This window comes from Mandrillus leucophaeus, unplaced genomic scaffold, assembly GCF_000951045.1.
Source record: "Mandrillus leucophaeus isolate KB7577 unplaced genomic scaffold, Mleu.le_1.0 Scaffold148, whole genome shotgun sequence".
NCBI lineage: Eukaryota > Metazoa > Chordata > Mammalia > Primates > Cercopithecidae > Mandrillus > Mandrillus leucophaeus.
In genome coordinates, this window is record NW_012101454.1 from 1,499,134 (window position 1) to 1,521,506 (window position 22,373).

Here is a 22,373-nt window from a genome sequence, read left to right on the forward strand (position 1 = left end):
AACCCCTTCTTTTCTGAATATATAACTTCTCAGAATTTTGCTTTTTAGCCAGGATATAGAGATTAATAAACAGACATTCAAATATTTTCACATATTTTTAATCTGAGATGTTTTAATCACAATATATATTAAGATCTCATGAATATGTGGTATAATGAGGATATATTCTCTACTTATTATAGTAGAAAATTAGAGGTGGTATATCTGTTAACTTTTGATCAAAGAATAATACACTAGAAATCCTTTAAGTGAATTAATTAGACTCTTAGAACTTGATTTAATTTATTTTCTTACTTGATGAGTCTATTTGAAATGGCAAGTATATTTTCATTACACTGAGATATTTTGCATGAAAAATGTTCTCTTGAATTTTCAAACTAAAAAAGGGATTTCCTCAAATATTTTGAACTTGTATCTTTCTTGGTTTTCAATTCTCTACATTAGTATTTTGTATTTTATCAAAGACACCAATTTGCTTTGACTGCAAGCTTTTTCTGAGATTATAGAATCATTTTCTGCAGGTTTGATTTTTGCATCCTCACTGTGCTAGGATTTTTGGTCTTAGGTTCAGGGGAGTACAGTGACATCAAGTGGTGGAAGGTGACGTGGCCAGGCTTTCTAGTCTGTGTGCCTTGGTGTCTTTGGCCTGAAAGCACAGGGATTGGGCTAGATCACAAAATTCCTTCCAGCTTCTAATGTTCCATGAATGTGAAATAAGCCATCAAGTCTAACAAGCAGAGGGGGCAAACAAGATAGTCACATTTTTAAGGCACTCCAAGTAAAACATCTAGATCACAGACCACACATTTTCTGCAGTTATTTTGAGGCACTGATCGCATTCATTCCCAAAAGTTGATATAAGATTTAGCTTTTTCTTTTTCTTTTTCTTTTTTTTTTTTTTAGACACAGGGTCTTGCTGTCACCCAGGCTGGAGTGCTGTGGTGCAAACATAGCTCAATATATCCTCAAGCTCCTGGGCTCAAGCCAACCTTCTGCCTAGCCTCAGCCTCCTGAGTAGCTGGGACTATAGGCACACAGAACCACATCCTGCTAATGAAAAAAAAAAATTTTTTTAAATAGATGAGATCTCACTTATGTCGTCCAGGCCTGTCTTGAACTCCTGGCCTCAAGCAATCCTCCTGCCTCAGCCTCCCAAAGTGCTAGGATTATAGGTGTGAGCCACCCCACCTGGCCCAGATTTTTCTTTAACTTGATAATTTGAATAGATGGAAAAAGAATATTTTTTACATGACATTTATACTTAGGAATGTATCACATCTTAAATGGCAGATTGCTTATAGATTTTTGTTTGTTTGTTTGCCTGCTTTTGTAAAGTAATCAGAGTTGTCACCTGAGCAGATATTGTCAGGGGCAAGGAAATTAAGTAAATATTTAGTGGCAGGCACTTTGCAAGGTGTCTTTCCTACATGATCTCATTTAATCTTTGATGCAGCCAGAAGAGATTTTCTTTTTTTTTCCTAGAAATGCAGCAACTGAGGTTTCTTCTAGTGGTATGTCCAGTAGCTGGCAGAGTTGGGACTGGAATAAGGTCTTGCTGGCTCAAAAGCCTGGACTCTTTGCAACACACTGTGCTGTTTTTCAGTACAATATACAGAACACTCCTGCTCTATTCAGGCAGACACAGAATAACTGGGTAACAAAAGATGTTAAGAGAATTACTGTTTGGGGTGCTAGAGTTCAGGCTCTATGATTCTTTGTTTTGTATTTCTAATAATAGGGAAATCAAGTCTTTGGATAATTATTTTACTCTATCTAAAAGTCCGTAAGAATCATCTTCATAGAGTTTAAAGGGAAGAATAATTGAGTACTCAATTTTTTAAATTAGTTTAGCTTTGAGTTAAACTGTTTTTTCTTTCTGCAAGTTGTAGAAGTAAAAACAAGGTGCTTGCTATGTTACTCCAAGTAACTCACTTTATGCAAAAATGTCAAAGAGAATTTTCCTTTGTATCTCTTTCTCATCCTCCTCTGTGACTTGGGTTTTTTCCCTTTTTTGTATGTTACACACTGCCTCACCAAAAGATGCCCAGATAAAACCAACTGTTAATTTTTGTTATATAGGAGAGATGAAAGCTGTACAAATAGTGAAAATCCACTCCAATGTTAAAATTTCAAATTATCATTTGATTCAAATTCTTTTTTTTCTAATGCTAAGAAATATTATTTATTTATTTTTTATTTATTTATTTTTTTTGAGACGGAGTCTCGCTCTGTCGCCCAGACTGGAGTGCAGTGGCCGGATCTCAGCTCAATGCAAGCTCCGCCTCCTGGGTTTACGCCATTCTCCTACCTCAGCCTCCCGAGTAGCTGGGACTACAGGCATCCGCCACCACGCCCGGCTAGTTTTTTTGTATATTTTTTAGTAGAGACAGGGTTTCACCGTGTTAGCCAGGATGGTGTCGATCTCCTGACCTCGTGATCCTCCTGCCTCGGCCTCCCAAAGTGCTGGGATTACAGGCTTGAGCCACTGCGCTCGGCCTAAAAAATATTATTAAATTGATTTGAGTGCTTTTTCCCCATTTTCTATGTACTCCCTGTCTTCCTTTGTGAACGAAGAATAAAATGCCCAAGAGGCATAAAGGAAATGAGAAGAACAAATATTGAATATATAATGAATAAATGCTCCTTGAATAATTGAGTTAATGTCATATATAATCCAACAATTTATTGATCGATATATCTTTGTTAAAATAAGCCCTGGATGTGTGTAATCAGTCACTTGGTTTTTTACTTTTATGATTTATAGAATCATCTTGTGATTTCCAAGTTAGAGTTATTTTTATTTGACAATATCCCCTGTGACATTCCCTGCACCAGTAAGGAAAACCTCCAATTACATTCAGAGCAACCAAGTTCATCCAACTGATTTCCAGAGCCAGCTCTTAGATCAGCATTTTCTGCTGAAGGATAGATAGCTTCTGTTTTTCATCAAATCATCCAGTTGATTGTAACTTGGAACTTGTCACATTGACAGAGGGTATTTGCTTGCTTGCATTCACTACATGGAAAACATCACAATGGGAGAAATAGCTCCTGAAATTATAAACCTACAGTGGAGCTCTAAGAACTATATTGAGGAAGATTACCTTACAATATATTGCGTATGCTTAGACATATCTGTTTCAATGCTTTAGGAAATTATAAGTCATACTCTAGTAGAATTTAAGCTATATAGATAATTTTCAAACTATTTAAATTTCTGCTTTTTCTGTTTTTTCTTCCTCTACATCTTTAGAAGGGTTTAGAATAAGCGAACAGCCAATTTTATTTTAATTTGCATCCCTGTTTTTGTTTGCTCTCTGTTAAACATTCTGATTTTAAAAAAAAAATGTTAAAATGGCTCTGCTTAAAAGCTGTAGAATAAAAAGGAGGATCCTATTTAAGAAGAGGGAGATGAATATCTGAACAATTGAAAAATTTTAAATGTATATCTGAATATATCTGTGATTCATGATTTAATTTCTGTTTAATAGAAGTATTGATCACTTGGGTTTTTTTCTTTCTTTCTCTTTCTTTTCGAACAATCTGAAAGGTTGCCATGGAGGATTTCAGTAAATCCCTCAGACAGTCAGCACTATTTCATGACACTTGGGGGGTGTGATAAATTTTTCAACTAGAATTTAACTTTTTAATTACATTTACTCTCTTGTCATACTCCACCACTATCAGTGTGTAGCCTTTTAGTAGTGAGATGATGTAATTATGGTATATATTTTGTGTAGCGTGTATATATTATGAGTATTTTTTATTTAAGAGCATTGTGCAGTTTGAAGTGCTGCAGGCTTAGAGGAAATACAGTATGAGCTGGTGCTATATTCCATTTCTGAATTAGAAAATAAGTATGGTCATTGAAATTCAAATAAAGTATTGCACTGTAAAAATTATGATTATTTGGCTTCCTTATTCTTTTAAGATATAATATTTATGACATTGTAAAGTCTTAGCTATAGATAGCATTTCAAAGTCTCCTTAGGCAGTAGTTCATAAGAAGGTTAATCATCACTCCAGAAACTGAAGCCCCTTCTTCTAAAATATAATTTAATCTTTCTTTCATAATTTGTTTTCATTACTGGAAATTAATATCATTATAAGAATGTTATAGCAACAATATTTTTTTAGAATCTTTTAAAGTATTAAATACAGTTTAGAGTAGCTGCCCACATGGGTATGGTTTTTTATTGCTTGTGTTGGCATGTAATAATTAGAGGAAAAATATAATGGAAGCTTTGGTTTGCATAAGTATTAAAAGGTATACAAGAATATAATATTTATGTTATAAAAAGTGTTAGAGGGATAACATTAAATTTGACTCATACTGTTTGCCATTCCTAGTTGGAAACAGCTTGTGTGTGTAAACAAGAGATTGCAATTATTATGGTTGGCCTTTTAATCATGTGAATACAATAATGTAAATACACTTTATACTGTATAATACTGAGAAACTAAGAGTGGGGGCATTTTTTACCAACATGCAGCAATATTGTCTTAGTACTTAACACTGTGTATAACAGTAAGCACTGGGACTCAGTGTTTTTCTATCCTTTATCATTTGGCTTTTCTCTTTGCAGTGGGGGTTAAGCCTTCTTTAATATTTTTTGTCAACCATTTTAGAACACTGTGGCTGAATTACAAGGAATGTCTGGCAACTGCAATAACAATAACAACTATTTTCTTAAGGTTTGTTTTTTGGTTGAAAGTAATGCTTACCTGTACTTTCCTGCTTTATATGTAAAATTAAATATTCTTTGTGTCTTATTAACTATCTGTATGTTCTGAAGAACTTCTCTAGAGTGATGTGTTTTGTGCATTGAATAATAGTTTGAAAATAATCATAAAAAAACATTTAATTCTGAAACATAGCATATATTTTAGGTATAGCTTCTGCAATTTAGACTCATTTCTTAATATTTAGCCATGGATATTTTTAACCCCTAACACTTTAAATATCTTGTGATCGAAATTAAAGGGAAAAAACAAATGTCCAACAGCAGGTCTGTATGACGTTTATACAGTAATAATGTACATAGCGATTTATAGTGTCTGTAAATCCAGTACTTTTTAAGAAACTAATCTTTTGATACAAAATTCTTGATTTTTCAAAACACTAGATTACATATATCTTTAAATTATAGTAGCATTTAGTTGCATGATTTATATGGTAGACATATCAAAATATCTAAAATGATACTATACTTTAAATAATAAAATAATTCTCATTATGTTTAGTTGCTGTTAATATAGATAGAGGTGCTTAAAAATGGAGGTTGAGTGTATGTAAAAGGCAGGCTGATTTATGGCAATTAGAGGAGCCTGAAGAATAAAAGAAATATATTTAACAGCCTGTTCACAGACTCCAATTTGGTCTAATCTCTAAAATCATTAAATTTAATTACATCCTTTGGTTTATGATCCCCAAATCTATAGCAACGGTCATTGTCATTGAGGCCCAGAATCACAAGGTACTTGGAAAACATTCTGTTTAAGACTCTATCCATATGTGCTCTGGCCGAAGTAGTGTATACGCACGCTTCACACACACACCACACACGCACCACACATGCCCACACACACACCACACACACACACACCACACATACCCATGCACACACACCACATATACCTACACACACACACCCCACAATCACACCACACATACCCACACACACACACACACACACACCACACTCACGCCACACATACCCACACACACCACACATACCGACACATACACCACACACACATACACACACACCCACGCAACCACACTCACACCACACAAACCCACACACACACCACACACACGACACACACATTACACACACCACCCTCGCACACCACACATACCACAAATACACACCTCACACACCCCACACACACACCCACAGACAACATGCACATACCACACCCACACACACACCACACATACCCCCACACACACCACACATACCCACACGCACACACCACACATACCCACACACATACCCACCACACATACACACCACACATACCCACGCAACCATACTCACACCACACATACCCACACACACACCACACACACGACAAACACACTACACACACCACCCTCACACACCACACATACCACAAATACACACCTCACACATGCACCACACACACAACACACACTCTGACCCCACAGGGTAGACATCCTCCTGTACTTGAAAGATTTTTCTCTAGAAATACTCTTCGTATATGGAGATGTTATTTTTTAATACACTGTGTACAGACAGAAAGATGGGTAAAGGGGAGATACAGGTTAGGATAGGAACCTTCATCTAAACAATGTCATCTTTTTGTAGCTCATTTTCTTTGATTTATAAAAACTATGATGCAAATGATTTGAATATATTTTCCTTCCCACTGCTACATTGTGATGTTATTTACTCATGAGCTAGATACGAAATACCAAATAAACTTTATCAAGTTCTTCCATGTAATTAAATTTCTCTGAAAGTGTAGACTTTGTACTCCCTAGAAACTATGCTAGAACAATTCAATATGACAATGATGAAACACAGTTTGCAGTGTTAAAGAGATGTCATAGAAACTAACACAAATGACAGTATTTTTCTGACTTTAAAAATGTATATATTAGTTGAATAATTTACCAAAACATTCTAAAATGCTAAAAAACACAGTGAGAGATGGATGCCTGGGAAACAGACTTACTTTCCCAGGGGCCATCGGGATCCCCTAGTTTTTCTATGCCTTTTGTTTCCTCTACCTTTTACGGTGTCTAGTACACTGACTCTGTTGCCCTTGTATGGCAACTTAATCCTGTTCACCTTTCAGGGTTCCATTTAAGTTTCATCTCCTTCACAAAGCATTGCTGGGCTAGCGGTACTGTGTGTATCTCTTTCTATCATTATTTATCCATAAATTCCCCCCATTAGCCTGTAATCTCTTCAATGACAGGTTTCAGTGGGCTTTTGCTTGCTACAACATTTTAATTGTCTTGAGAGTCCATGAATTTGCAAGAAGACTGTATCGCTATCACACTAAACCACAATCTTCTTCATGTAAAACCAGAAAAAAATGAATGTGCATATTTTATCCCTTGAAAACCTTTGGGACTATCAAAATAGCAACTTGGTGACTCACAGTAACATGCCTTCTTTTTAGTCATAACTGAATAAACCTGCAATTGAAACAGAATAGTCAAAATGGCCTAAATTACAATACTGCATATATGTCCTTATCTCCTTCCCAATGTATTCACTTAGAAATAGCCTTGAATTGTAGAAACATATTTTCTGTCACAGAAATACGTTTCCATCTGCAATGAAAACTGAATGGTGACGTGGCCAAGGATTGAGATGGTAAAGCTGCTTTATCATGGAGTTTTGTCAGGCTTGATAAAGGCTTCATTTATTTTTAACTGATATTGAAGCTAGTAAGGATGTTAAAAACTCTAGTTGATTTCGGAAGTTTCAGTTCCTAAAGAGATTTTTTTTAATGGATTTATTTAGATAAATTTGACATAGAGTGAAATGCACAGATCTTAAATGTATAATTTGATATGTTATCATTACATAGTCCCATTGAAATATCAACTTTAATGAGTAATAATTTACATCCAATAAAATGCACCAATTTTCAGTGTATTTAAGTTAATGGTTTGATGAGTAACCACCACCATAATCAAGATATAAGACATTTTTATTACCTCAAATAGTTAACTTATGGAACTTTGTAGTCACTCTCAGCCTGAGACAACTATTCAGTCTGCTTTTTGAAACTGTAAGTTAATTTCTCCAATTCTAGAATGTCATTAGAATAAAAGCACAACATATTCAATTCTACAATGTCATTACAATAAAAGCAGAACATACTTAACTTTTCTTGAACTGCTTCTTTCACTCATCATAATGTCATAATTGTCGTTAATACTTAAATGTTATGATGATACTGTAATTGGTATTGCTTTGAGTTATAGTAGACAAAACCCAGGGTCCACCTGATATGGGATGCCTAATTAGGAAACTTCGTCATAAAGCTGGAACCCCATGGACTACATCTTTCTGTAAAGTGAAAATAAATCTATCACTCCGGGGACTGCATGGATAATTGCCAGTGTCAAACCTTAGGTGCTGAGGGGAAGAGCCAAAAAATTTTTTTCTAAGAAATTATGATCACAAGTAGCCTTAATTTATGTTACTTTTCAGAAGAAAAAAAAAAAAAAAGCATATCTTTCCTTGGGCATTCATTGTTACTCAAAGAAAATAAAGTTTCTAGAAATACGAGTTAACCATTTCAAGGTACAAAGTTCACAGGGAAATAAAGCACCATGAGTAACAAACAGCAGAAAATAGAAGAAAGGGAGGGAGGAAAAGAAAAGAAAGAGAAAGAAGAAAGAAAATAAATATAAGGTCAAAATCCTTTTATTATCAATTATGCCAAACTAGAACAAATATCTCCAGTTGCATATAACTTATTCCAGAAGACAGAAAAACAAAAGTAGTACAACTTGATACCAGGAATGCAGTAAAACTTTGAGAGTGTGAGATGTATGAAGTAATAAAACATAACCTTGGTACCAAAAGCTAACAACGATGACAAAGAAAACTTATAGGTCCATCCCATTCATAAAAACAATGCAAAAAAGTCCTAAACAAAGTATTAGTAAACCATATGAAGCAACATATAAAAGAGATATCATAGCTAGAATGTCATTAGAATAAAAGCACAGCATACTCAATTCTAGAATGTCATTACAATAAAAGCAGAACATACTTAACATACTTGACTCACAGTAACATGCCTTCTTTTTAGTCATAACTGAATAAACCTGCAGTTGAAACAGAATAGTCAAAATGGCCTAAATTACAATACTGCATATATGTCCTTATCTCCTTCCCAATGTATTCACTTAGAAATAGCCTTAAATCTTAAAAATGTATTTTCTATCACACACCACACATACCACAAATACACACATACCTCACACACATACATGGAGCTGTCATCTCCCATGATAACAATGCCTTCTTCGGGAATACCACCTGAAGAACCTGCCTGAGGCTGTTTTACAGTTAGTCTATTTTTTTAGAGGGACTACACTCTAAAATAACAGTAAAAAGGGTGATAAATTTATTTTCACCTTACAGAAAGGTGTAGTCCATGGGGTTCCAGCTTTATGGTGAAGTTTCCTAATTAAGCATCCCACATCAAGTGGACCCTGGGTTTTGTCTACTATAACTCAAAGTAATACCAATTACAGTATCATCATAACGTTTAAGTATTAACAATAATTATGACATTATGATGAGTCAAAGAAGCAGTTCAAGAAAAGTGTGTTCTGCTTTTATTGTAATGACAATCTAGAATTATGTTGTGCTTTTATTCTAAAAAATTTATCATAAATTATGTAGATAATATATCATAACTAGGTTGGGTTTAGCCAGGAATGCAAGTATGGTTTAACATTGGAAAATCAGTCACTTTTTATATTTGACATTTTACTGGAAGGCAAGTAAAAGAAATTAAAGAAATAAATTGTAAAGGAAGAAATGAAACTGTTATTCACATACGATGAGATTGTCCATTTAAAAAATCTCAAAAAGTACCTATAGATAAGTTATTAGAAGTAATATAAAATTATAGTAACTTTGCTGAATACATAATTAATGTAAAATAAAACATATGTTTCAATATGTCTGCAAACCAGTAGAAAACATAATTTATAAGTTACCATTTACAAGCCTTCAAGACATAAATGATAGGGAAGACCTTCATAGAGAAAAATAAAATCATATAGAGTTATACTAAAGAAAGTTATAAAATAGGACAAGGAAACCTTGTTCATGGTTTGGAAGATTCAATACCTGTTGATTTGGTGCAATTCTTGTAAAAATAATTTCAAAAGATTTTTAAATAGAATTTGGTAAGCTATTACTAAAATATACATGAAAGGGCGATACACGAGAAATAACCATGGCATTTCACATGCTTTAACATGGAAATAAATATTATTAAACTTTAGTAAATTTATACTTTGAGACAAAAGAATGGGCAAGTTGGTCAAGGAGCCCAGAAACAACACTTCAGATATACAAAAACCTGATTCATGACATAGATTACACTCTAGAAGAATTGAGAAATGTTTGGCTCCTCAATAAAGAGAATATAGTGAAGTTGAGCCCCCATATAATCCATACCCAAAATTCTGTCTCAAGTGGACTGACTACTCAAATGTGAAAAGCAAAAATATAAAACTTGGAAGATAGCGTAGAAGAATACCTTTATGACCTCAGTTTTTAGAAATGTTTCTTAAATGAGCCGCTGAGAAACCTGACTACATTAAACTTCTGTTCATCAAAAGAATACCGTTAAGAAAGTGAAAAGACAAACCAGAAGCTGGAATAAAATGTTTAAAAAATAAATAACTGAAAGTAAATTACAGTCACATGTTGCTTAATGGTGGGGATAAATTCCGAGAAACGTACTTTTAGGCAATTTCATCATCATGTGAACATTATAGACTGTACTTACACAAACCTAGATAGTATAGCCTACTACACACCTAGGCTAGATGTTACAGCCTATTTCTCCTAGGCACAAAACCTGTACAGCATATTATTGTACTGAATACTGTAGGCAGTTTTAACACAATGGTATTTGTGTATCTAAACATGGAAAATGTACAGTAAGAATATGGTATAAAACATAAAAAATGGTACACCCATGGAGGCCACTTACCATGAATGATGCTTGCAGGACTGGAAGTTGCTCTGGCTGAGTCAGTGAGTAAGTGTGAACACTAGGACATTACACTATTGCAGACTTTATAAACACTATACATTTAAGCTACAATACGTTTATATAAAAATATTTTCTTTCTTCAAAAATAAATTAACCTTAGCTTACTCTAACTTTATTTTATAAACTTTTAGATTTTTAAAAACTTTTTGACTCTTTTGTAATAACACTTAGCTTAAAACACACTTTGTATAGCTGTACAAAAATACTTTACCTTTATTCAGTAAGCTTTTTCCTGTTTTTAATTTTTTACTTTTTAAATCTTCTTGTTAAAAACTAAGACGCAAACATACACATTAGCCTTGGCCTACACAAGGTCAGAATCATCAGTATCTTCTACCTCCATGTCTTGTGTAGCTGGTAGGTCTCAGGGGCAATAACATACATGGAGCTGTCATCTCCCATGATAACAATGCCGCCTTCTGGAATACCTCCTGAAGAACCTGCCTGAGACTGTTTTATAGTTAGTCTTTTTTTAATAAGTAGAAGCACTACACTCTAAAATAACAGTAAAAAGCATACTAAATACATAAACCACTAACAAAGCTGTTTATTATCAAGTATCATGTACTGTGCAAAATTGTATGCACTATACTTTTATAAAACTGGCCGCACAGTAGGTTTGTTTACACTAGTATCACTACAAACGTGAGTAATGTATTGTGCTATGACATTATGACAGCTTTTCAGCTCCATTATAATCTTATGGGACCACTGTCATATCTGACATTTTGGTCCAGCACTGACCAAAATGTCATTATATGGCACATGACTGTATATAAAAAGTACTTCTATGAGGCAGTACGGAAAGACTGCAATGGGCCATTGGCTTGAACCGGTATGTCTCAGAAGAGGAAATCTCCATACCAGATGATGTCCAAATATATTAGCAATCAGCAAGTGAAAATTAAAACCCAAAATAAAATACTACTTTATACCCACTGAATTGATTTAAATCAGATATTTTAAGTTTTAGTGAGGATATGGAGTAAGGGAAACTCTTATTCTCTGCACGTAGGAAAATAAATAAGCCCAACCATTTTGAAAAACAATTTGGCATTATCTAACAAAGTTGACTCAACAATTTTATTTTTTGTAAACCACCCTAGTAAAATTCATATACATTAGCTATAAGACATGTATAATATTGTTCTTGTAGTAGTAACAAAATTTGAGTATATCTGACATCTCTATCAACAAGAGAATGGATAAATATATTATTGTATAGTCATAAAATGAAATTATATGTTGATTCAGCAACTCAACAACTGCTGGAATCTTAGGAGCTCAGGATTAAAAGCAAAAAGGCACAGAAAAATACACACAATATTATTCCATTTATATAAAACATAAAATCATGTCAAAATAACACATTGTTTGGATATAAAAATACAGCAAAACTAAAAAAAAAAAAAACTCAAAATGATAAAATTCAGCAGAATTACTCCAGAAGAGTAAGTAACTGAAATGGAATCAAGGAGGCACATACAGAGGACTTCAATGAAAATGAGTTGTTCTGTTCCTTTTCCTGAAATAAGTTGTTAGTTTATTCATGGTGGTTATATAATTATTCATTATGTTTTAAATTTATATCTTGAATAGGCTTTATGTCAACTCAGTATTTAATATAATTCAAAAGCTGCCAAGTATAATATATTTTGCAGTTAGGTGATTATGTGGATATAAAATGAATAGGACATAGTTCCTGCACTCTGAGGACTTATAAAATGGCTTAAAACTTTGTGTCTTCAACTTGCTTCAGTATGAGAATATCATGCTACTTCTTTAAAAATACAGATTTATCCACCCAGCCTCAGACCTACTGAATCTGAATATGGCTTGCAAGGATATCACCTGAGATGTTTGTGGGAAGCGGTTAGACACAATCAGTATTGGAGTGATCCAGTGTAAAGATGCCAGGAATCTTGCAGTAAAGATCTTTGAGTCCTGGCATTGCAGGCACTTTGCAAGACGGAATGGCTGCCACAAATCATGAGACAGCCATGTGAGGAAAGGACTAGAATTATTCTCCCTGGAAGGAGATTTTAAGATTGAGACTATGTTTATCATTAATCTATGTAATAGCATAATCCATGTAATACCACTAGTGACATTTTTGTTGATTTTACTTTTTTTTGTACCTTAAATTCTGTAACTGTAATTTCTGGTTCTATTTGATGATCTGATAGCATTTTTGCAATTATATGAATCAGTCTTTATGTAAACACCTTATTTTTCAAGATTCAATTACTTGTACAATTATAGAATTACTACAATAATGATAACATGTCTCTTCAGTCACTCATAGCTGTCCTCTTCTGTAGAGGAAAATTCAGGGAAATACAAATCTCTTAGTCTCTTCCCAAAGTTCTACTGGCATCAGAATAAGTGCTTCATTGTTCTCTTGGCAAGTAGAATGAAACTCAAGGAAGACTGCCAGTTTGAATTTGCAGTGTGACATTTGAATTATAGAGGTCTACTTTGGTCTGTCGACCGTTTAGTTCAGGATCTCAGTGGCAAAAAGAGATCGCTGGTTCCCTCCTCATATAGAATATATTTATCAGGGACTTAATTAAAAACAATAGCATTTCTCTCTTTATAAGTAGGTAAATATATTAAATGGAATTGAATTAAGAATATTAAGACATGGAGAATATATTTTATATTCACAAGCAGCTTATTTTGCTGTGAAAATAGTTAATATATATAGTAAAAAATTTAAATCCTTTTCAAGGCAACCTGTCAAAAGATCCAATAACCATAGTGTAAAAGAATCATCACAATGTTAAGGCATACAAAATAAAAGTGGATTTGATATTTCTGCTTTCTGTTTTTATTTGCAAAGAGGTTTTTGTTTTGTTTATTTTCTGTAGCACAAGCAGCTGTGGCAATAAAGGGTGTGTTCAATTTTTTTTTTTTTTTTCTTTTTGAGACAGAGTCTTGCTCTGTTGCCCAGGCTGGAGTGCAGTGGCATGATCTCAGCTCATTGCAACTTCCACCTCCCAGGTTTGAGCAATTCTCCTGCCTCAGCCTCTTGAGTAGCTTGGACTACAGGCACATGCCACCATGCCCAGCTAGTTTTGTATTTTTAGTAGAGATGGGGTTTCACCATGTTTGTCAGAATGGTCTGGATCTCCTGACCTCATGATCCACCCTCCTTGGCCTCCCAAAGTATTGGGATTACAGGCATGAGCCACCGTGACCGGCCCAAAAATGTTTTTTAAAATAACGCAGCCTATCACAGAGCAGAGTATACAGAAACAAATCATAGTTAGAAAGTATTTTAAAAGGTAATTACTTTAAAAAGTAATTGCGGGTTTTTGCCATTGAATGTAATGGCATTAGTTTGCACCAACCTAATATAACAATAGTGTTCAATCTTTCTAAAATCAACTGAATTTCTTGACATTTTTACCCCCCTGAGGGCCTCATCTAACTGTATAGACTTTTTTTTCCATTAAATAATTGTTGGGAAACAGTTCTCCATGGGCCTGTCACAATTCTGAGACACTGACTGCCCTATGTTCTGGACTACCTTTGCAAGTGTTTGTGTTTGTGGACTGAACAGCCTTGGAAGATAGTTTTCCCTTTAGAGCAAAGGGCAGTAATATTTACTGCTGATTATGAAAGATTCTGGTTACATAGCTCTGGGTTCTTCTGACTTGTCTACCTGTGCAGGAATCATCTGACCTTCTACTCATTACCCTTTGGAAATTGTGGCTTGAGGAGCCAGTCCAAAAATGGTCATACAGCTGTTCTCCCTTATCTGCAATTTTGCATGTGAGGGTTTCAGTTACCCACAGTACAGTACAATAAGATATTTTGAGAGAAAGAGACCATGTTAACATAGCTTTTATTATAATATGTTGTTATAATTGTTCTATTTTATTATTAGTTAATAATATAGTATATAGAATGTACTGTGCCTAATTTATAAATTGAACTTCATCATAGGTATGTATGTATAGGAAAAAGCATAGTATATAATAGGGCTCAATACTATCTGAAGTTTCAGCCATCCATTGAGGGGCCTTGAATTTATCCTTTGTGGATAAGGGGAAACTACTGTAGTCTGTTTCAACTAGTTCAAAGACCCATCCTGGGTTAGAAGAAGGATCTGACCCCACACCTATACTGAGCATGAATTGAAGAAATTTCACTCACTGGGGAGATGATGAGGCAGGGTGTGTAGTGCTAGATAAGGAGGAATAGCAACAGTTAGGCTGCTTTTTGACTCAACCCTCTTGCAGTCTGTCATGTCTATCATGCCAAGTTTAGATTCATTCTGATGATAAAAGGTGTCACAGTGTTCTTTGCTGTGGGTCCTGGCTATTACAAGGGAATATTGTTCCTATTGGGGAAATTTCTCTGAGATACATAAACTCCTATGGGAAACCTAGTGAGTACTTGCACCCTAACTGCCTTGCATTGAACCTATAATGCTGATGAAGGTAACTCACTGGAGAATGTGAAACTGTCCCAAGACAGTCTAGATAAATTCTTACAGTCAGCCTTATCATCCTGGAAAACTCCCGTGTCCTTTTATGTTGAAACCAGGTTTAAAGAGATGTTATCATGATAACAGGGCAGTGAATGTCCCAGATGAAGATGGACTGTATAATGGAATTTTTGCTATAGAAGTCAAGGTTATGATTACTGAGTCAAAGACTCCTCAAAACTAAGTAGATGGTGTCAGTAATTATGAGCAGCCTTATAGAGTGCCTCAGGTGGACTATAAACGTTGGAAGTTAGGTTAAAGCAGGAGTAAACACTGCACTGCTCAGAACTGAATGTGCCTGTGACTGCCACAGAGCTCTTCTCTGCTTCCACACCTCTTGATGCCTTCCTGCTCTACCCTGATTCAGTTGCTTTGGGCTGAAATCTCTTTGCCCTCTAGAGAGACCAAATTTTATAAAAACCCCTTGAATATAATGGAGAACTTTGGAGGGGGAAACATTTGAACTTTATCATTCTGTTCTGTTGATACTGTGGTTCCCAACTCACTATTTCACCTAGTGCCACTGTGAGAAGGATACCCAAATTCAGCTGATATAATGGGTTCACAGTGGGAAGGTAAGCTAAAATAGCCTTGAGGATGGCACCCTTTGTGGGCAAATAAAATGTAATGGTGTCATGGTTTCCACTGCTAAATGTGTAATGGAATTGATGTGTTACATGCGTGAACTTCTTGTCACATTAGTGTCCATGGGGATTTTCCCATTCAGAGATTGCCACATGTAGAGCGATAACAGTGGATCATGTATATCACCTTCCCTGTTTTCTCTCAGGTGGTCCAGCAGAAACAAGATAGCATCTTAGGAGGAGAAAAGAAATTCACAGCTTATTTAGACACTTAATGGATTTGGAGTAGTGGCTCATGCTTGTAATCCCAGCTCTTTGTGAGGCCAAGGCGGGAGGATCACTTGAGGTCGGGAGTTTGAGACCAGCCTGGCCAACATGGTGAACCCCCCTCTACTAAAAATACAAAAATTAGCTGGGTGTGGTGGTGCACGTCTGTAATCCCAGCTACTCGGGAGGCGAGGCAGGAGAATCACTTGAGCCCAGGAGGTGGAGGTTGCAGTGAGCCGAGATAGTGCCATTGTATTCCAGCCTGGGTGACAGAATGAGACTCTGTCTCAAAAATAATAATAAAATAATAAAAATATTTGGCTGCCAGGATTCTCAGGCCATTTCCCAACTCAACAATATCACATGCTTGATCAGTCATTGAACACACCTCTTTTTTTTTTAAGTGGTTTTGAATTTGCTACTAAGCTCTTATTGAAATTGAATATGAAGAAATAGGAACGCATTTACACTGTTGGTGGGAGTGTAAACTAGTTCAACCATTGTGGAAGACAGTGTGGAGATTCCTCAAGGATCTAGAACCAGAAATACCATTTGACCCAGCAATCCCATTACTGGATATATACCGAAAGGATTGTAAGTCATTCTACTATAAAGACACATGCACATGTATGTTTATTGCAGCACTATTCACAATAGCAAAGACTTGGAACCAACCCAAATGCCCATCAATGATAGACTGGATTAAGAAAATGTGGCACATGTATACCATGGAGTACTATGCAGTCATAAAAAGGATGAGTTAATGTCCTTTGCAAGGACGTGGTTGAAGCTGGAAACCATCATTCTCAGCAAATTAACACAGGAACAGAAAACCAAACACTGCATGTTCTCACTCATAAGTGGGAGTTGATCAATGAGAACACACGGACACAGGGAGGGGAACATCACACACTGGGGCCTGTCAGGGGGTGGAGCGCTAGAGGAAGGATAGCATTAGGAGAAATGCCTAATGTAGATGACAGATTGATGGGTGCAGCAAACCACCATGGCACATGCATACCTATGTGACAAACCTGCATGTTCTGTACATGTATCCCGGAACTTAAAGTATATTTTTAAAAACACATTAAAAAAATAATAAAAAGAAATTGAATGTCTGACCCATGGACAGACAATACCTCTGGCCTGATATTCTCAGTTTGAGATGGGTCAACTTGAACTCATGACCAACAAGATTGGAAGGGTTCAACACACATTGTTTGTCAAATAGAAATGACAGATTCCAGAAAGCTGCCAGGCTGGCTACAAGTGGTAGCTTTCTGTTTGATTAAAACTTTGTCTCTCTGCCTCCTGAAATGGGGAGTTTGACTTGGTGATGTCTTCAATTCATAGACTTTCTTTAAATCCCTGGTATTGGTTCACTGATGGTTCTGCGAAGTTGTCCAATGTTGTCTTCTGGTTTTTCAATCTCAGCACTAGTTATGCAGACCCCAAAATGGACATGGTCACTCTGCTCAACAGGCAGCACACAAGTCCATTTATCTCTCTGGCCAATACTCCCCTTGATGAAGCTTGTTATATTTTTACTAACTGTGGGTCTATTACAACTGATTTGTTGGGTCTGCCACTCCTAAAATTACAGACTGACATATTGAAGTTTGAGATATATAAGGTTGGGAGTGGTGGCTCACACCTGTAATTCCAATACTTTGGGAGGTTGAGGTGGGAGGATAACTTGAGGCCAGGAGTTCAAGAGCAGCCTGGGCAACATAGCAAGACCTGTCTCTAAAAAAATAATTTTGTAAAAACCTGGCATGGCAGTGCTACATGCCTGTAGTCCCGACTACATGGGAAGCTGAGGTGGGAAGATCACTTGAACCCAGGAGTTTGAAGCTGCAGTGAGCTATGATTGCGCCATTGCACTCCAGCCTGGGTGACAGAGTAAGTCCCTGTCTCTACTCAGTCAATTAAAAAAAAGTTTGGGATAGCAAACAGTGGAAGCAAATTGTGGCAACTGGTCACATTCTTTGAACTTCTCATGTAGCTGCACCTTAGAGGTATTTTTATATATTTAAATGTATTTAAAGAAAGGCTTTTAAAAATAGAATCAGAATCTGCAGTTTAATAGGATCTCCAGGTGATTCTTTTACAAATATTTTTATTGATGCATAAGATATAAATCTTTTCAGGGTACATGTGACAATTTAGTATATTCATTTAATTTGTAAAGATCAAATTCGTTTACTTGGGATATCCATCACCAAAGAAAGACCTTTGTAAGAAATCTTTTCTTTAAAAAAAAAAAAAAATCTTTTCTTTAAGATATTTTAAAGAATTTAAAAATATATATATATGTATTTAAAGAAAGACCACCATTAGATCATGTAGCCTTCAGATGATTATAGAGATCCCTCCAAAATGAGGCTACTCTTAGTTACTAAAGGGAGCTTTCCTGAGGGATAACTAATTTATTATTTGTATGAGCCCTACAGGCAATTGTCCTTATGATTAAAGTCATTTAATCAGATAAGGTCTTATGAAAATTGTTCCTGATTTTAGGTAATGTGATTATTGGTACTACCTCAGTCTTGGAAGGCAGTCATGTCAGCCTCAACCTTTTGGTCAGGGTTTTTCTGGACAGTAGAATTGCTCTAACCCCTAGACTTCCTCCTTGTATGCCAAGGTTTGAGTCTATGTAATTATTGATCCTGCTGTACCTGGTTTAATACCTTAGGCCAAGTGGAAAGATCAATACAGAAGCTTAAGGAGAAAGTCCTGGGTTTCTAAGGTATATCCTGATGGTTTATGGGATTTCTTTAACCAGTTGGGTCTGGGAGCCTAGGGAATATAGTTGTTATCAATGCTGCAAGTTAGACTAATTCTGCTGCTTGGAATCCTATTGATAGCAGTATTAATCATATGCTCTGAGACAGACTGAATGGCTTTGGTCCTAGCCACTCTTGATCACATTGATCAGTGTGGCCAAGGGAATGCCATGCTCGGGGAAAATTCACCCCAAGCCAAGACTGTGTAGAAATGAGGGTGGACGCTGTTTGGAGACAGTTCCTCCATGGGTTCTCCCTTCTCTGCTTTGTTTTTTGAGCAGCAGCAGCAACAGCAGCCTATGTTTCAAATTATCTTTCCAATGATGTTGGTATCATTGGGAGATAGTATATCCCTTTAGGGCAGTGACAGGTTTGTTTATCACTCATTATTTAAAAATTTGAATTTCCTAAGGGCAGAATTCTTAATAAGATTTTATTGGTTATACTATTTTTCTTTTTCTTTCTTTCTTTTTTTTTTTTTTTTTTTTTGGAGACAGAGTTTTGCTCTGTTGCCCAGACTGGAGCACACTGATGCAATCTTGGCTGACTGCAACTTCTGCCTTACGGGTTCAAGCGTTTCTCATGCCTCAGCCTCCCGAGTAGCTGGGATTACAGGCTAGTGCCACCATTCCCAGCTGATTTTGTATTTTGTTTGTTTTAGTAGAAACAAGGTTTCACCATGTTGGTCAGGCTGGTCTCAAACTCCTGACCTCAAGTGATCCACCCATCTCAGCCTTCCAAAGTGTTGGGATTACAGGTGTGAGCCTCCACGCTCAGCCTCAAGCAGAAGCCTTATACGTTCTGCTTCATTTTTAAACCACATTCTTCTGGCAGTTCCCTGGATTTGAACTCTGTTTAGAAGCCATTTCTTAATTTTAGACTTAATTTTAAGACTTCGAAAACCATCAAGTTTCTGTTTAAACAGAAAGAATTCATTTCTGTTTAATACTCTCAACTGAACTCTATTCTTTTTACATTTTACTATAAGCAGCAAGAAGAAATCAGGCAGCACCTTCACCACTGTGTTTAGAACTCTACTTAGCCAGATCACCCTGTTCACAAGGAACACTTCCTACTTTCTCATTAGAGAAGGTGATAATGTTGCTAAGCTTTGTGTCACTACATAACAAGCACGCTCCCTTCCAGTTTCCACTCACAATCTGTGCAATGCAATTTAGGCTTGCTCCAGTACACTCTTCAGAATCCTTCTAGCCTTTGCCCACTGCCTGTTTCCAAGCCACTTCTCTGTTTTTTTTCTGTATTTGTTTTGGCAGCATCCCTCTTCTATTTGCTGCATTACAAATTATCACCAAAACTTAACAACTTAAAACAAGACATATTTGTACATTACCATGTCTGTGGGTCAATTTAGCTGGATGCCTCTGACTCAGAATCTCTCGCAAGGCTGTAAGTAAGGTGTTAGCCAGAGCTGTGGTCATCCAAATGCTCCACTGGGAGAGGATGTGCATCCATGCTCACTCACAACTGTTGGCAGGACTGAGAAGACCCACTTCCAGACTCCCTCATGTGACTTGGCAGGCCTCAGGTCCTCACTGGCTGTTGACCAGAAACATCAGCTCCTTGGGATGTGGGCTTCTCCCTGCTCATAACATTGCAACTTCCTTCCCAATAGTGAGGGCTGAGAGAGAGAGAAAGTGCAAGAGGACAAAAGAGACACAAATCATAGTCTTTTTTTTTCACCTAATCTGAGAAGTGGCATTCCATTACTTTTGTTGTATTCTGGTTGTTAGAAATCAGTCGTTCAGCCCTCACTCAGTGGGAAGGGAGTATACAAGGGCATGAACACCCAGAAAGCACGGTCACTGGGGTCATTTTGGAGTCTACCTCCTGTAGTAGGAAACACGGCTTCCAGAGGATACTTTCTAAAAGGAAGGGGATAAAAACTGAAGAATGGATTTGAGTTGTTAGAAAAGATTTCATTGGCAAGTAATGATTTTTTTGGTCAAAATTTTAGGAAGAATAATTTTTCAGCAATATTACCAATGACCTGACAAGCTGAGAGCCTGAAGGCAAGGAGCACAGAGGCCATGTGAGTAATCTAGAGAAGGATTTTAGATGTTTCTTGACTTGGTGACTAGACAGTGAGAATGGAGTGAAAAATCAGGAAATACTCCAATAACAAAAGATTGACAAGAAAATTTTGAATGAGTTGATAAGTGGGAGAAAAAATAAATATATATGCTGGGCCAGGCATCATGTTGGATATTTTGCATATTTCATTTCTTTGAATCCTCTCAATATCCTATGAGATTGGTATCTTTTACACCGTTTTATAGAAGAGACCACAAAAGATACAAACTAAATGAACTTGCTCACTGTTATGCAACTGCGACATTAGGATTTTTCTCTCTTCTGGCCCTCATGTCTCCAACCCCAAATGCTTTTTTTGTTGCATTAGTTTATGGTGTTGTTCTGGAGAAATAAGGGATGGTGAAAACAATCATAATCATAATGTCATGCAGTCATTTAGCATATTCTAGGCACTGTGGTTAACTCTTTCATATCACCACAATGAATTCTCATAACAACCTCTTTAAATGAAGAAGGTGCTGTTATTCCCATTTTATAGATGAACAAACAACATTCAAAGAGACTAAGTGTACTAACATTATAAAACTAGGACACACAGATGTCACTGACAAAAAAAAAAAAAATGGAAAGAGAGATGCTTCGGCACAGAGAGGGATGCTTTTGCCAAAAGCCCTTGGATGGTGGGTGCAGATTTAGGAATTTTAAACATTAAAATGTGAGTTTGAGGTTTTTCTCCTCCAGGGAAGAAGCGGCTCTCCTCTATTCTCTCACAGAAGTGCATCTGAAAATACATAGAACCAAATTCAAATCCAGTAAACAAATTCCAACAGAAACTGCATAATTAAGGCTATTTTTGTGATTAGCACCATTTAGTTTCCCTGAATTTACCAGAGCAAACATTGCTACAGCAAAAATTACTGCTAATGGTTGAACCTAACAACAAGAGAAAATCCCCAGAAGGGTCTTTTAGGCCCCAGCTGCAGCTGTGTTTCACTATATTTCATCCTGGAAAGCTGAGATTAACAGGAAAATCAGGCTCTACTGTGCTATGCAGATGTGGCTACAACTATCTGAATTTATTCAGCAAACATTTGTTCAGTGCCCACTATATGCCAAGCAATGTACTAGCCACACCAGGATTGCAGGGATAAATTGTATCTGGCACTCTCTAGGAATGTTCAGATGAAAGAAGTTGATGAGAGAAGGCAGATAAAGAAACGTCAAAGCATTATGAGTGATGTCAGTCACACAGTGGGAGCATAAAGGAGTGAATTAGGAAAGTCTTAAGGGCAGCAGCTTCACAGGATGTTCTCATGTACACGGTTATTCATCTTGAAGCCCTGGGGCAGGTTGGGGCCGGTAAGTGAGGAGGACAGAGGCATGGAAGTTTTC

General features: G+C 36.3%; 1 protein-coding gene across 2 annotated transcripts in view; it reads left to right on the top strand.

Annotated features, from left to right (window-relative positions):
- The window catches only part of PPP1R9A (protein phosphatase 1, regulatory subunit 9A), a 405,188-nt gene that overhangs the window by 306,321 nt on the left and 76,494 nt on the right, over nt 1-22,373 (top strand). For both annotated transcript variants that reach the window (XM_011974681.1, XM_011974682.1), the window contains exon 7: nt 4,630-4,695. In XM_011974681.1, the coding sequence (XP_011830071.1) occupies nt 4,630-4,695 (66 nt within the window). The remainder of the gene's footprint in view (nt 1-4,629; nt 4,696-22,373) is intronic.